Source organism: Theropithecus gelada, chromosome 2 (genome assembly GCF_003255815.1).
Source record: "Theropithecus gelada isolate Dixy chromosome 2, Tgel_1.0, whole genome shotgun sequence".
NCBI classification, from domain to species: domain Eukaryota; kingdom Metazoa; phylum Chordata; class Mammalia; order Primates; family Cercopithecidae; genus Theropithecus; species Theropithecus gelada.
This window is the reverse complement of record NC_037669.1, coordinates 88,226,388-88,241,409: the sequence shown is the minus strand read 5'-3', so window position 1 is coordinate 88,241,409 and position 15,022 is coordinate 88,226,388. Positions and strand designations below refer to the sequence as shown.

Genomic DNA, 15,022 nt, shown 5'->3' with positions numbered 1-15,022 from the left:
TCTCGGTTCACTGAAACCTCCGCCTCCTGGGTTCACACAATTCTCCTGCCTCAGCCTCCTGAGTAGCTGGGATTACAGGCGCCTGCCACCACATCCGGCTAATTTTCAGTATTTTTAGTAGAGATGGGGTTTCACCATGTTGGCCAGGCTGGTCTCTAACTCCTGACCTCAGGTGATCCACCCGCCTCGGCCTCCCAAAGTACTGGGATTACAGGTGTGAGCCACCGCGCCTGGCTTCATAGTAGCTCTATGTATCATAGTAGCTCTACATAGTATCAAAAATTTGAAACAACTCAAATTTCTATCACAAAATGAATGGATAAACAAACTGGAATCCATTCATACAGCAGAATACCACTCAACTGGAAAAAGGATGTGAAAATGTGAATGAATTTCAAAGACACTATGTTGAGTTGAAAAAGACAGTCTCGGCCGGGCGCGGTGGCTCAAGCCTGTAATCCCAGCACTTTGGGAGGCCGAGACGGGCGGATCACGAGGTCAGGAGATCGAGACCAACCTGGCTAACCCGGTGAAACCCCGTCTCTACTAAAAAATACAGAAAACTAGCCGGGCGAGGTGGTGGGCGCCTGTAGTCTCAGCTACTCAGGAGGCTGAGGCAGGAGAATGGCGTAAACCCGGGGGGCGGAGCTGGCAGTGAGCTGAGATCCGGCCACTGCACTCCAGCCTGGGCCACAGAGCAAGACTCCGCCTCAAAAAAAAAAAAAGAAAAAGACAGTCTCAAAATGTTACATACTGTTTGATTTCATTCATGTGACATTTTCAAAAAGACAGTTCAGTGGCTGCCAGGGGTTAGGGATGGGGGAGGTCTGACCACAAAGGGGTACCAAGTGGATTGTTTTAGGGTAACAGACTATTCTGTATCTTGGTTGTGATGGTGGTTACATGAATCTATGTGTTATGATGTATACTTCACAGAACTGTACATTCCCTAAAAAAAGTCAATTTCAATGCACAATTTTTAAAAATTTAGAACTCCATATGTCACATGAAAGAAGTTTATTGTGTGTAAGTTTTAAAAACAACTCAAAACAATCATGATCCTCTTTTTTTTTTTTTTTTTTTTTTTGAGACAGAGTTTTGCTCTTGTTGCCCAGGTTGTAGTGCAATGGCACAATCTCGGCTCACCGCAACCTCCCCGTCCCAGGTTCAAGAGATTCTCTTGCCTCAGCCTCCCAAGTAGCTGGAATTACAGGCATGTGCCACCATGCCCAGCTAATTTTGTATTTTTAGTAGAGATGGGGTTTCTCCATGTTGGTCAGGCAGGTCTCAAACTCCCAGCCTCAGGTGATCTGCCCACCTCAGCCTCCCAAAGTGCTGGGATTACAGGCATGAGTTATCCCACCCAGCATGATCCTCTTATTTGGGTCTACACGAGAAGCAAAGAGATGAAGGTCCTTGCACTCCAACAGCACAGGAAAGATCCCACATTTGGAGCCTAGGGTGACTAGAGAGCTGGAGCCCAGAATGGAGGGAAGCCCAGATGGGGAAGAGACCCAGGGGCTGGGGGATTGGTGGATGAGGTGACCCTAGAGGCCAGGTGGGCGCTGGGGCCTTGAGTACCACCAAGACCAGCTCAGCCTCTAGCCAGTGGGCAGGGAGGAGGCAACCCAGGGGCTGAGGAGCAGAGGGAGATGCCATCCAAGGGGAGGTTGGAGGATGTGCTGGGTGAGGGAGCTGGGGCAAGCATGGCGGAGTGAGCCTCCTGGAGCCGGGGTAAGGGGTGAAGCACAGGGAGCAAGACAAGGCCACTGAGCACAGAAGTACCAGCATCCTGGGGTACCATTCTCCCATCCCACCCCCACAATTCTCCACCTCCTCTACCAGAGTTTCCCCCAGAGGTTCTCAGTAGACCCCTTGAGGGAGGGCTGGAAAAGGGAGAAGAAAGCAGGACTCAGTGAGGGTCCCAGTGGGACCAGCCCTCTGCTTGTGCTCCCAGGCCCATGGCCTGCAGAGGAGGGAACGCAGGTCTCCTGGGAATGGGCTGTTCTAAGGCAACCCTCAGCCCCTGCCTCAAGCATTTCTTCTGCAGCAGCCCCAGTCCCATCCCCAGATAAGTGACCCTCACATGCAGCCCCTGGCACAGCAGCCTCCCAGGAGGACCCAGGAGTTTACTTGGTGGATCCTGTACCTTGGGAAGCCCCATGGCCCCCTTTAAAGATCTCTACCTGATCTATATCCACCTGTGGTCCTCACCTGATCTTATACAGTCACCTTTGCTAGCTGGTCTCTTCCTTCATCTGGCTCCTTGCTGGCAGAATCTGAGCATTTCCCTCGTTTGTGTCCCCAGATGCTAAAAAGTGCCAGCACAGAGCAAGTACTAAATAAATGCTCATTGAATGAATGAATATTATAAAGTAAAAGAGGACCAGATGCTTCTGTAAGGAGACCCAAGGCCCTAAAGTCCCAATACCCTTTTCTCCATGCCTAGGGACAGGTCCTGTCACTGTGCTTCCCTGTACCCAGTGTCCCCAGAAAGAGGTGGGCGTGAGCAGGAAGTGACTGGGCTGGGATTGAGGAAACTCCGCATTGGGGAAGGTGGAGTTCAGCACTGGGAACTGGACAGCAGCCAGAAGAGCCAGCACTGGAAAGGTAGGGGTGGGGAAGACAAATGAGGCAGAGACATGGTAGACTAAGAGGGGTTGAGAGAGGCAGGGCATTTAGCTGGCAGCCAACCCCATCCTGCACCAGCTACCCCTCTGTCTTACCTCTGCCTGGGGTTTCTGTCCACACACTTCTCTAGTCAGGAGGCCCTGGAAAGTGGCTCCTTGAGGAAGATTCTCTTGTATTAGGCCTTTGCAAAGATGATTCCAAGACTGGGGGCGCTCTTCCCCTAGATCTTCCCATCATTCAGGTCTCACTGGATGTCACTTCTCCAGAAACCTTACCCAGTCTCTGTCCTCTCACTCTGCTTGACCTCTTCATAACACTAATCATCTGGATTTGCATTGTATCTGCTTATTTACATGCTTTATACCTTCAGAGGGCAGGCTTCTTGAATGTAGGAACTTTTTCTTGTTCATTTCTGTATCCCCATAGCCTAGAACAGGAGCTGGGGCTTCACTGGAACACAACAAAGTTTTGTTGGACAGATGGATGGATGGATGGATCAATGGATGGATGGATGGATCAATGGATGGATGGAGGGATATGTTACAAGGTGCAAGGGATAGTTTTCCAAGAGAAATTGGAGTTACACTTTCAGAAGGAAATGGGAATGAGTACCTGGCAGACCACACAACAGGTATCGAAGACATATTACTGTCACCATCTCCATAAAGTGGCCTCAACCCTTCTTGTTTGTGGAAAGAAGGTGGGCTGCCAGCCCTATTGCCTTCACCTCCCTGATTTCTAGTTTCCCTTTTGAAGTTAGAATTGATGGTAGATTCCCCCAGAATGACAGTGATTTGGGTGGTTCAGAGGTTCAGACCGTACTCCTAGGCCCATTCTCAGGCAGGAGGGAAGAGTGGATACTGGCTGCTCATCTGTCATGCCAACCTCCTAATAGTGGCCAGGGGGCAGCCAGCTGCCGTGGCTCATGCCTGTAATCCCAGAACGTTGGGAGGCCAAGGTGGGCAGATCACTTGAGGCCAGGAGTTTGAGACCAGCCTGACCAACATGGTGAAACCTCGTCTCTACTAAAAATACAAAAATTAGCCAGGTCTAGTGGCTCATGCCTATAAACCCAGCTACTCGGGAGGCTGAGGCATGAGAATCACTTGAACCAGGGAGGCAGAGGTTGCAATGAGCCAAGATCTCGCCACCGTACTCCAGCCTGGATGACAGAGCGAGGCCCTGTCTCAAAAAAAAAAAAAAAAAAAAAAAAAATCTTGGCCAGTGGGCTAGGGTCTGGCCGTTCATCCCTGACTCTTCCTGCACCATTAATCAGAGTCTGAGGTTGCCCTCTAGCACATCCTCTGCCAAATCAGCAGTAAGAAGAGCCTAGCTCTGGCAGGAGAAAGGCGGAGTGATGTTCTGGACTGGACAGTAGACTATGTGGATTCCCTGCCGAAATGTCCCATTTCTGTGCCCTTCACAAAATGACATGGCAGTCACTCCCATCAGGAGATGAAGTTTCCTTCCCTTGAATCTGGGATGGCCTGCCATTCACTTTGGCCAACTGAATGCAATAGAAGTGCCATATCCAAGCCTTGACCTCTAGATGACTTGCATGCTTCTCTCCTGGCCTGGGCTAGCCTGCTGGAGAATGAGAAATCACATATGGAAGTGAAGTTTTCCCAGTGTGTCCATTGCCAGTCAACCTCCAAACATAGATAAGTCAAGGCCAGCAGAGCTTCAAACACAACTGACTGCAAAGCCATGGGTAAGCTCAGCTGGGACCAGAAGAAACTCCCAGCTGGGCTCGGCGCAGTGGCTCATGCCTGTAATTCCAATACTTTGGGAGGCTAAGGTGGGCAGATCACCTGAGGTCGCGAGTTCGAGACCAGCCTGACCAACATGGAGAAACCCCGTCTCTACTAAAAATACAAAATTAGCCGGGCATGGTGGCGCATGCCTCTAATCCCAGCTACTCGGGAGGCTGAGGCAGGAGAATCACTTGAACCTGGGAGGCAGAGGTTGCAGTGAGCTGAGATTGCACCATTGCACTCTAGCCTGGGAAACAAGAGCAAGACTCCGTCTCAAAAAACAAAATAAAACAAAACAAAAAAAACCCCGTTGGCCTACAGATCCATGCACACTAATGATTCTAAACCAGTTTTAGGATGGTTTGCACCCAGCAATAGCTAACAGATGCAGGAGCCACGGAGAACACCTACTCAATCTCAGCCTGAGAGCTAGGTGGAACGCAACCCTCCCAGAACAGCCAGATTTTGGCTAAAGCGGAGGTGAGGGGAAGGGTCGTGGGAGAGGCTGAAGGCACCATATTTGCTGATAGCAGCTCCTGCTCAAGAATCCAATAGCAACGAAGCCCTGACGGAGCAAGGCTGAGAATAGAAACCATGGGAGAAGTTATCTTCACTTTGAATTTGGAGCCCTTGTTTTCATTTGAAGAGAATGTACTTAGGAAAGGGTTCTCTCCTTCAGCAGCTTCTCTGTGTTGTTTACAGTGTTCTTCAGGTGTTTATGACATTGCTGAGCTCAATTTGAGACGGGACACAGGAGTGAATGAATTCTATCAACATCTCATCTGTAATAGGATTTTTCAGGCTGGGCAGTGGCTCATGTCTGTAATCCCAACACTTTGGGAGGCCGAAGCAGGTGGATCACCTGAGGTCAGGAGTTCAAGACCAGCCTGGCCAACATGGCAAAACCCCATCCCTACTAAAAATACAAATATTAGTCAGATGTGGTGGCACGCACCTGTAATCCCAGCTACTTGGGAGGCTGAGGCAGGAGAATTGCTTGAACCTGGGAGGCAGAGGTTGCAGTGAGCCGAGATCATGCCACTGCACTCCAGCCTGGGCAACAAGACCAAAACTCTGTCTCAAAAAAAAAAAAAAATGATTTTTCAGAGGCTCAGCCTGAACCTGATCCCTCTGGCCCCAGGTTAACTGCAGGCACAGGTCAGTCTGAGGGGGAGGCCTCGTGAGCATAGGGTCAAGGGAAGCCCTGTGGCTTCATCTCTCAGGGGACCGCACGACTCCTTCACAAGTTCAGGGCCCCATGGGCACAGGGCTTTCCCTTAATACCCCCTTCTCCTTTTTCCTGACAGGAAGGAACCTCACTGTGCCTCTACACCTCCAGTCCACCTCTGCCTCCTCCTCACTGGCTTCACCCCACAGCAGGGGGGAGCTACCCACTCGGTGAAATCAGAGAGAGTGAACATTCCTTTGACTCGCTTGCCTGGCAGGTAGGTCCTGACTGTGATAAGCACTGTAGCCTGGTTCTGACATTCAGACCAAAGACAGAGCTCTTCCCAACTTGGACCCGTCTCCAAACAGTAAGCCCACGGTGCAGGGTCCCACTCCCACTCCCACTCCCGACCCCCACACCTCAGAGGCAGTCTGTCCCCTCCAGCTTCCTGACCTGACCTGGGAGAGGAAGCCAAGCCAGTTTGACATGCAGGTCCACTGTCTAAAGCCCAGTCCTGACCCCTGCGCCAGCCCTTACAAGCGATGGCTTCTGAGCTGAGGGGTGAGTAGCTTCTGACCCCAACCACCCAAGAACAGTGGTGGGCAGCAAGCCTGATGAGGTCGTGCAGGACACGCAGGGACCAGGAGCCAGAGCCAGTTGAGGTCTCCATCCCAAGTTCTTTGGAAAAGGATAACAGCCCTCAGGCTAGCAGAGGGGCAGAGCTAGGAGACTGCTGGAGTCCTGTCCCTCCCCAGGCCGCCTCCCACCCAGTCCCTGATGCACTCCCACCCCCACTCCCCCAAGAAGCTACAAGAGACAAGGCCCAAAAAAGGAGGCTTTTAATACAAAGAGGGTGGGGCATGGCCTGGGAAGGACTTAAATAAGGAGGGTAAGAGTGTCAGGAACCAGCAGCTGGGGGTACAGGGACCCTGCGGAGTGGGATGATGCAGACAGAATTCCGAGCCTCTTTGATTCTCCACCATCGGCCAAGCCTGCAGACAGCGCAAGAAGCAGTTGAGACTCGGCCCAGTCTCCACCCCATTTCCACCCAGCTGTCCAGCCTGCACCACCTTACCTGAACCCTCGAGGGCCACACATACCTGTGCTCTTGCCCCACCCCAGCCACTAGGAAGTCCCCAGAGCTGGAGAACTTGAGGCTGTTGATAAAACCCACCTGAGCAGAGAGAGAGACAACACAGACAGACATTAGAATGCCCCTCCACCACCGTGCTCAGCATCACAGTCAAGGGCCTGGCCTTACCAGGCCTGGGTTAAATCCCTGCTCTGCCTCCTGCCACCTGGTGACACAGGCCAGCCCTTCACCTGTTGGGGCCTCAGCCTCCACATCTGCGAGATGGCGGTAAGCAGAGCACGGGGCTAGCAGTGAGTTTGTGAGGATGAAGGAGGCAGTGTACACCAAGTATGGCCTGAGGCTGGCTCCTGGTGGTGGGGCCCTGGAGACCCCATGACTGTCCCCATTGACCTAGACCCTGCATTCTCAGCACACATCACTGACAGATCCCGCCACCCTCCCCCAGGTCACCCGAGTGTGGACAGTAGGGTCCACACGCTCTAGCCTGGCACCCAATCTGGCACCAGCGGTGCAGAACCCATCACAGGGCCAGGTCTCCATGCCTCTGCCCATGCTGCTCCTGACTTGTACCCCAGCACCCTGGACAGGGCCTAGGATAGGAAGGGGAGCAGAGCGGGGAAAGTGAGAAGGGTTCCTGCCAGGCCCAGTGCTACGAGCTGGCCCTGCCCTGAGAAGGTTCCCTTCTGGCAGGAAGACAGATCTTAAAGAGCTAATTCCAGGGGCCTCAGCAGTGTGGCAGAGACAGGCTGAGCATTCAAGCCCACTTACTCACCAGGGGAATGTCGCAGAGAAGGTCAAGCTGCCGGAAGCCTTCCCCACACTGCCAAAGCCGTACGCAGGAGCTGTGGGAGCCTGGGGAGACAAGAACAGTGAGCAACCCCCGCACCGGCCCACCCGGCGACCGCTCCTCCCTGCCTCTCAGGGCACCCACCTGTAGCCACGAGATCTGTGTTGAGGAGGGCTGCCACCGACGATATCCAGAAGGGTTGCTCCAGGCCTGGTTCTCCCCGCAGCCCGTGAGCTTCACGCTGCAGGGCAAGTGGTCGCTTCTTGGAGAGGCCCCACAAGGCCACAGAGCTGTAGACAGGGAGGGAATACAGCAGCGAGGGGGCCAGAGGCAGAAAAGGCCACACGTGTAACACAAAGGATTAATGCTTGAGGGGATGGGTACCCCATTTCCCATGACGTGATTATTACGTACTCCATGCTGTATCAAAACATCTCAAGTACCCCATAAATACATACACCTACTAAGCACCCACAGAAAATTTTTTTTAATTCTAAAAAAAAAGAAAAAAGGCCACATGACAGGAAGGGATCAATAGCACACAGCCCAGACAAGGTCATCTGAGCTCTCCGCCTCAGCATCCTCATCTATGAAAAGAGGTTACAACAGCTCCCCCACTGGGGGTACCCTGAGGCACGCTCAGGGCCCCATGGGCAGCCAGCGCTCGGGAGCCGAAGCCGTGGCCAGAGACATCCAAAGGAGCTCTTACCCATCATCCGCGCCAGACACCATGTGCTCCTCATTGATTAGGTGGATGCAGTCGATGGAGCCCCTGGAGAAAGGGGCTGTGAGGGGCGTGGCCCAAGCCCACCCCCAGCCCATGTAGCCCCCACTGGCACAGCAGGCCACCTTACTGGTGGCCATAGAAGACAAGCTGGGACTCCTCGGGGATCTTCCACACACGTACAGTCCCATCCCGGCCCCCAGCCGTCACACAGCACTCCCGGCTCAAGGCATCCAGAGCAGCCACTGCGTCCTGGTGTCCAAAGCTGGAGGGCCAGACAGAGCAGGATAGGGGTATTGCGTGAACTCAGGCACGCACACTCACACACCCTCTCCCACGCCATCCACACACCCTCTCCCATACACACTCACAGTGTCTCCACGTAGGAGTTCTCCGCCACATTCCACACCTTCACGGAGCGATCGTGGGATGTGCTGTACAGCTGGTGGGTGCCCCTGCGGAATGCCAGCCCCTAAGGGTGCATGGGGAGAGGACAAAGGGGACCTGGACTACAGCAGGCAAGAGACAGTTCAGGCCCAGGGAGGACTTCCCAAAAACCAAGCCATGCAGCACGTCCTGTGAGGCACTTTTGTGCAGCCCGGCTGTATTGCTCAGGTTGGAGTGCAGGGGTGCGATCATAGCTCACTGCGGCCTCCATCTCCTGGGCTCAAATGATCCTCCATCTCGGCCTCCCAAAGTCCTAGGATTATAGGCAAAAGCCACCACATCCCGCCCAGAGACAGCTTCTCAAGGCCCTCCCTGATTCCTGAGCAAGCTCAGCCTGGTCTCCCCCAGCTCCTCTCCATCCCTCTAGACCACTTATGTATTTTACAGCACCACTCACTACCCACTCGCTACCCCAGGATGCAGGTTCCCTGAGGACGGGGACCCCAGAAGCCAGCACTGAACCTAAAACACTAGCATGTGCCCGCTAAAGATCCACTGGGGTAGATCCAGCTCCTCACCGACACTGCATCACGGTGTCCTGTGAAGGTGTACAGATGCTGGCAGCTCTGGGCCTCCCAAATGAGAATGAGCTTGCTGCGGTCACCCGAGGCCTGCAGGAATGAAGACAATGACCACAGGCACCCACCGTGCACCGGACCTCCCACCTGCCCCCAGGGCCAACCTGGCCTTACAAGGTACTTGCCGTCAGAGGAGATGGCCATGCAGAGGACATGGCTGCTGTGGCCAGGGGGTTTTCCCTCGGCACCCTTCTTGGCTCGAGGAATCACATGAAGCTTCCGTCCACTCTCCATGCTCCCTGCCATTGGGGGTGGGGGAGAAGCTACTGGGATGGGGGAATAGGGCTGGTTGGTAACCTCCCTCAAGGGGCAGCATGGAAACAAGAGCCATGGCAAAGGTCCCGGACTCCGCCAGAAGACCTGGCTCAGCCACCATGAGCCTCAGGACAAGCTGCCTCAGTTTCCTCATCTATGAAGAGGGACATTAGTGCCAAACAGCAGCCATGAAGCCCAAAGAAGAGAAGAGATGCACAAGGGCTTTGGGATTGATGGTGGGAGCTCTCCTGTTAATACAGCGGGTGGAGAAGGAACTGCTCAGCCAGCAACAGATGGGAACGCAGGAGGACCAGGCACTCAATCCAAGGACTGCACAGCCTCAAATGTCTTCTAGTCCAACCACCCACCTGCGGCATTAATTCCCATTAAATCATCTTCCTGACTTTGCCAGAAGGTCACTAGGGACAGGGAGCTCATAAGCCCCACTGCTAGGCAGCAGCTTCCACTGTCACCCAGAGAGCACCTCTAGGGCAGCAAACCTGCCTCCAGAGACTTCTCCACTTCAGGGCTCAGCCTGCCGTGCCCACTCCCACTGCCCTGACCAGCCCTCCCGGATTTGCCCTGAGGGCTGCAGCCCCTCCCAGGCACTCACTCACACTTAATGATGGTGCAGTCTTTGGCGGCAGAGAAGATGGCCGAGTCATCGGGGGTGATGACCAAACATGTGATAGAGAGCTGGTGCCCCCGTAAAACACGAATGTCAGCTGAGGCTGGGGCCTGGATCTGGGCAGACAGGTGCTGGGTCACTGTGGCTAGTGGCATAAAGGCACTACCCCACCAACCCCACCACGCAGTGTTGGCCTTTCCTACCCAGGCCAGAAGGAAAACAAGACTCAAGGCTACAAGGACCAGATCCTTACCTGACCGGATAGGCCCAAGTGTCCATCATGTTCCAAAGCAAAGACTCCCACACACTGAGCCCACACTGAGCCACCTGCCCACCAGCCCAGGTGGGGCCCCCAACTCCCTCTAACCTTATACCAAAGTACCATGCCCACTCACCTCCTTTGCCACCGACTTCTGCAGCCGGCCCCTCTGCTCGAGCTGCACAGAGAAGAGATGGATGAGACCCTGGGAGCAGATCAGCTCCACCCCCGCCCTCCCCACCTCTCCCTCCACTTACCACATCCTCCTTCAGGCGCCCTGCCACCTGATCCTCCTCAAATGCACGGGCCTCAGCCTTCTCCTCCTCTGCGCAGGACAGACCAGACCAAGTAAACTGAGGCTGAGACGCCTCTTTCCCCTTCCATCCCACTGCCGCAGGGCTGGGTAATGCAGGAAGCTCCAGCTGCCTCAGCAGAGGGGAGGGCAGGCTGGAGGGTTTCCTCCTGCCTTTACTTATCGGATCAGCCCCCTGCAGGCTCCCCAGGAGGCCCATGAGAGCTCCTGGCCACCCCCACAGAGCAGCCAGCACCGACAGCCCGGGCACCCACTGGAAACCCATGTCAGTCACCCATCAAGTGGCTGGGGTTGCAGCAGAGGGAAGCAGAACAGCACAGGCACAAGCCCTGCCCATGGCTAGCCTGCCCACTGGCTCACCTTGCTGACGGAGCTGCTCTAGGTAGAGCTTGGCCAAGCGCAGCTTCTTTTCCTGTGCAGTTTCCTCCAGCTCTTCCTCCTCCTCTTCAGGCTTCCTTGGAGCTAGGCTTTGGGTAGGAAGGGGCTGGGTCTGAGGCGCTCACCTTGTTCCTCTGGCCGCTAGGATCGTGCCTTCTGAATGCCCGCCCTGCCATCCAACCTTTCCCATTCCCTGCCAGCCCACATGGCCGGTGACTACACAGCAGAAAACTGAAGGATGTGACTCCCCAAACTAAAAGGCCCCACTCAGTGCCCCACGTAGGGGTGGAAACAGACCCAAATCCCAAAGAGATCACTAAAGCCTCTCAACTCTGGGGGAAAGAGGAGGCTTCCAAGAGAAACCAGGCTTCCAAAAGAAATCAGGTCACATACAAAGAGTCAGGAATCAACATGCTCGGGCATCTCAACAGCAATATTGAGAACAAGAAGACAAAGGAGCCTCACACACAAACCTCTGGAGGAATACACTGACCCCTAAAATGCCATGCCCAGTCAATCAATCAACGACGACACCGCCAGGTGTGCAAAGTGCCACATAACTTTCTCCCTCTTTCTTAAGAAGGATAGAGGATGTGCTCCCCAAACAAGAGGGTAAACTGGGAAAGAGAAGGGAAGGGATACCAGAAACCAGAGATGTGACACAGAGAGCAGAAAAGATGACACCATCCCCAGACATGACGGGGGCAGTCTGGATCAGATCCATGGATCCACCAGGCAGACACACCAGGACTGTCATCACCACAGCACCATCCTTTACCCTAGGAACAAGGTTTCAAGTGAACCTTGACTGTTTGGGGATTGACCGTTACTGGTGAAGTTACTGCTTTCCCTTCCATGACCCAGCCCTCAGGACCAGCTGAGAGTACTCACTTCACTCAAAGACAGGTCCTGCTGTGACCCGCTCCTGGGAGCTGGGGGTAGGTCATGGGCACTCAGACGCACAGAATCCAGGGCAGCCCACTCCCTCTGATCATGTGCCTGCAGACATCTAGTCTCTGTCCACTCCCCTAACTGGGTTTCCCAGGACTCACTCGTAACCCTGCCCCTGACTTCCCCAGAAGGGACCTCGAAAACTCTCAGCAAAGCCAAAGCTGGACCATGCCCCAGAAATAATTCAGTGCCCTGTGCCTGGCAAGCCTTCAGCCAACAGGGCTAGTGCTGCCCTTCCCTTACACAGCCAAGAGACCTGTGTTAACTTCAGAGTTCTACTCAATCTCGCCAAACCAATCAATCTATTGTTGAAGGATTCATACGCATGAGGCAGAATGCTAAAGAAACGCAAAGGGAGACACACTATGATTCCATTTACAGGACATGCTAGAAAATGCATGACTCCAGGGGCAGTGGTTAGCAGAGACTGGGGGGGAGGGAGAGGGGCTGACTACAAAGGAGCAGGAGGAGTTTTGGAGGGTGATAAAACCCTTTATCTTCAGGGTAGCGGTGGTCACAGGACTGTTGTGTGTTTGTCAAAATTCACTGAACTATAACTTTAAAAAGTGAATGGTACTATATGTAAATTATACCTAAATGGAAAATACTAATTTTTTAAAAGAAGAGCAAAGAAACCAAAAAAATGATTAACTCAAGTTAGGAATGACAGTTGGGGTTTCTAAGTTTCTGCAAATGTTCTAGTTCTTAACCTAAGTGGTAAGTGTACAGAGATTCACCAATTTACCACTACTCTCTGTAGTACAAATATATCTCATTCACTCTTCTGTATCTAACACACTTCACAACACAACATTCTAAAAATATTTAAAAGCACTTAGCCCACGCTAGTTTGTCACACACTCACCCACAATAACCTTCAGATTAAGAAAAGTACATTAATGGATGGGTGTGGAGGCTCATGCCTATAATCCCAGCACTCTAGGAGGCTAAGGTGGGTGGATCACTGAGACCAGCCTGGCCAACATGGTGAAACTCCATCTCTACTAAACATACATAATTAGCCAGGCATGGTGGTGCAGGCCTATAATCTCAGCTACTCAGGTGGCTGAGGCAGGAGAATCACTTGAACCTGGGAAGCAGAGGTTACAGTAAGCCAAGATCGCAACACTGCACTCCAGCCTGGGCAACAGAGTGAGACTGCCTCAAAAACAAAAACAAGAAAAGTACATTAAGTCTTTCTGTGAGCAAATTAAGGCAACACGTACTCAATCTTAGAAGTGAGGTTCTAAAGCCAGCTCACAGGGAAGGCACTAGGATTCTCTGGTCCAAGAGCCTCCCACCCACAGGGTCAGGCCTGACCCCTTGCCTGACCCTTCTTTGAAATCCTGCAAGCAACCATACCCATCCCTTGCAGAAATGAGGGAGGCATTCAAAGCCCTCTACAATTTGCATGCACCTATGACCAGCCCTCCTGTTTGTGTGTGTGTGTGTGTGTTTTTTAGAGACAGGGTCTTGCTCTGTCACCCAGACTGGAGAGCAGCGCATGATCATAGTTCACTGCAGCTTCAACTTCCTGGGAAAGGATCCCCCAACCTTAGCCTCCCAAGTAGTTGGGACTACAGGTGCAGACCACCATACCCAGCTAACTTTTTTTATCTTTGTACAGACAAGATCTCGCTATGTTGCCCAGGCTGGTCTCAAACTTCTGACCTCAAGCAATTCTCCCACCTTGGCCTCCCAAAGTGCTTCGATTACAAGCGTGAGTTACCAGGCCCAGCCCCCTTCCATCTTTCCTAGTGCCCATTCTGGCACACTTACACCTCAGACTTTCCTCTGATCCCTGAATGCCTTCCCTACCTCTCCATGACAGACTCCTCTTCATCTCTCAAGACCCTATTTAAATGTCCCTCCTCTGTTCCCAGAACACACAGCTATAAGCTACACATCTCACCACAACCCTGTCTTCACCTGCCTGCCTACCTTTGCTGTTCCCTGAAGGCCTTCCCTACCTCTCCGTGAAAGACTCCTCCTCATCTCTCAAGACACTATTTAAAAGTCCCTCCTCTGTTCCCAGAACACACAACTATAAAATACACACCTCATTACAACACACTCTCTTCACCTGCCTGCCTATCTCTGCATTTCCAACAGTAAAGACAGTGCCTGGCGCGTTAAGAGACGAGGAGTCCAGTAATTGTGAAATTGCAGGAAAACTGGCAAGTGAAGAGGGATGCAAGAAATACTTGACAGCTTTGTTCTGTTTTCCTGCGATTTCACAATCAGTCCAGTCCCTGCCAAAGACTAAGGAGGTCTCAATGGCCTCGGACTGGGGCCTAGGGTCCTTCACACCCAGAGACCTCGCAGAAACGAGACTGCAGGACCAGAAACTAAAGGAAAGAGCCACGATCTCAGAGCCAAGGGCCAGAGTCTTGGGTTCTAGGCTCAGCTCTGCTAGGACTCACTGAGTCTTCCACACACCATGGGCCTCAGTTTTCCCTCCCACTACATGCAAAAGAACAGCTCACCTCTCGCTCTCAGAGTCGCTGGAGATCTCCTCATTCATTTTGCCGCCACCCTTGGATTTGCCTCTGTCCCCCGCAGAGTCGGCCTGGGAATTATACGGTCTTTTCTTTGGTCAGGGGTCCCGACCACCCTGGCATGACCAAGGGCCCCCCCTCGGGTCCCTCAGAACCCCAGGACTGGGAAAGGCCGTGGCTCCCGGGTTAAGCGCACGGCTTTCTAGGATTTGGCCCGCGGAGAGAGGGACGAAGCTGAGTCCACCAGGGATCCCGGGCGAAGGGCTGGGGAAGGGCCTGGACCTAGGTCCCTTGGATGGGATGACGGTTGTCCCAGTAGCAGGGCTGACCGCAGGCCTCAGAAGCGCCATGCTCACCTTTCGCCGCCGCTTGCCGGCCCCCGCGCCAGCCCCGGCCCCAGAGGCCGGCTTTCCCCGCTTACGAGCTCCCGCTGTTGCCGACATGCTGCCTACCAAGAGTGTAGCAGCAGCCGCCGGGGAACTCACGTGGCAGCTGAACCCTCCCAGCTCCCCAGCCGCATGGCAAGATCCCGCGTCCTGATAGGCTTCCAGCGTCCGC

At 53.5% G+C, this 15,022-nt stretch overlaps 1 protein-coding gene across 1 annotated transcript; it reads right to left on the bottom strand.

Moving 5' to 3' along the window:
• Positions 1–6,374: 6,374 nt before the first annotated feature.
• RRP9 (ribosomal RNA processing 9, U3 small nucleolar RNA binding protein) lies at positions 6,375–14,976 on the bottom strand. Its single transcript, XM_025376134.1, has 15 exons — positions 14,821–14,976; positions 14,453–14,535; positions 10,998–11,104; positions 10,582–10,649; positions 10,461–10,502; positions 10,055–10,181; positions 9,297–9,421; positions 9,123–9,215; positions 8,529–8,629; positions 8,288–8,422; positions 8,143–8,205; positions 7,578–7,723; positions 7,419–7,498; positions 6,654–6,727; positions 6,375–6,545 (listed from the first exon to the last, which is right to left on the bottom strand). Exons 1-15 carry the CDS (start codon positions 14,905–14,907, stop codon positions 6,452–6,454), a joined length of 1,425 nt encoding a protein of 474 aa, XP_025231919.1. The 5' UTR covers positions 14,908–14,976; the 3' UTR covers positions 6,375–6,451.
• Between the last annotated feature and the right edge of the window lie 46 nt (positions 14,977–15,022).

What these genes read in the sequence shown, in the direction of transcription:
- RRP9 (XM_025376134.1), bottom strand. Translation starts at nt 14,907, where the DNA reads ATGTCGGCAACAGCGGGAGCTCGTAAGCGGGGAAAGCCGGCCTCTGGG. An exon ending in CCGGCAAGCGGCGGCGAAAG is followed by an intron (nt 14,536 to 14,820) that starts GTGAGCATGGCG and finishes TATAATTCCCAG; the next exon opens with GCCGACTCTGCGGGGGACAG. An exon ending in AGAAGTCGGTGGCAAAGGAG is followed by an intron (nt 10,182 to 10,460) that starts GTGAGTGGGCAT and finishes CTGTCTGCCCAG; the next exon opens with ATCCAGGCCCCAGCCTCAGC.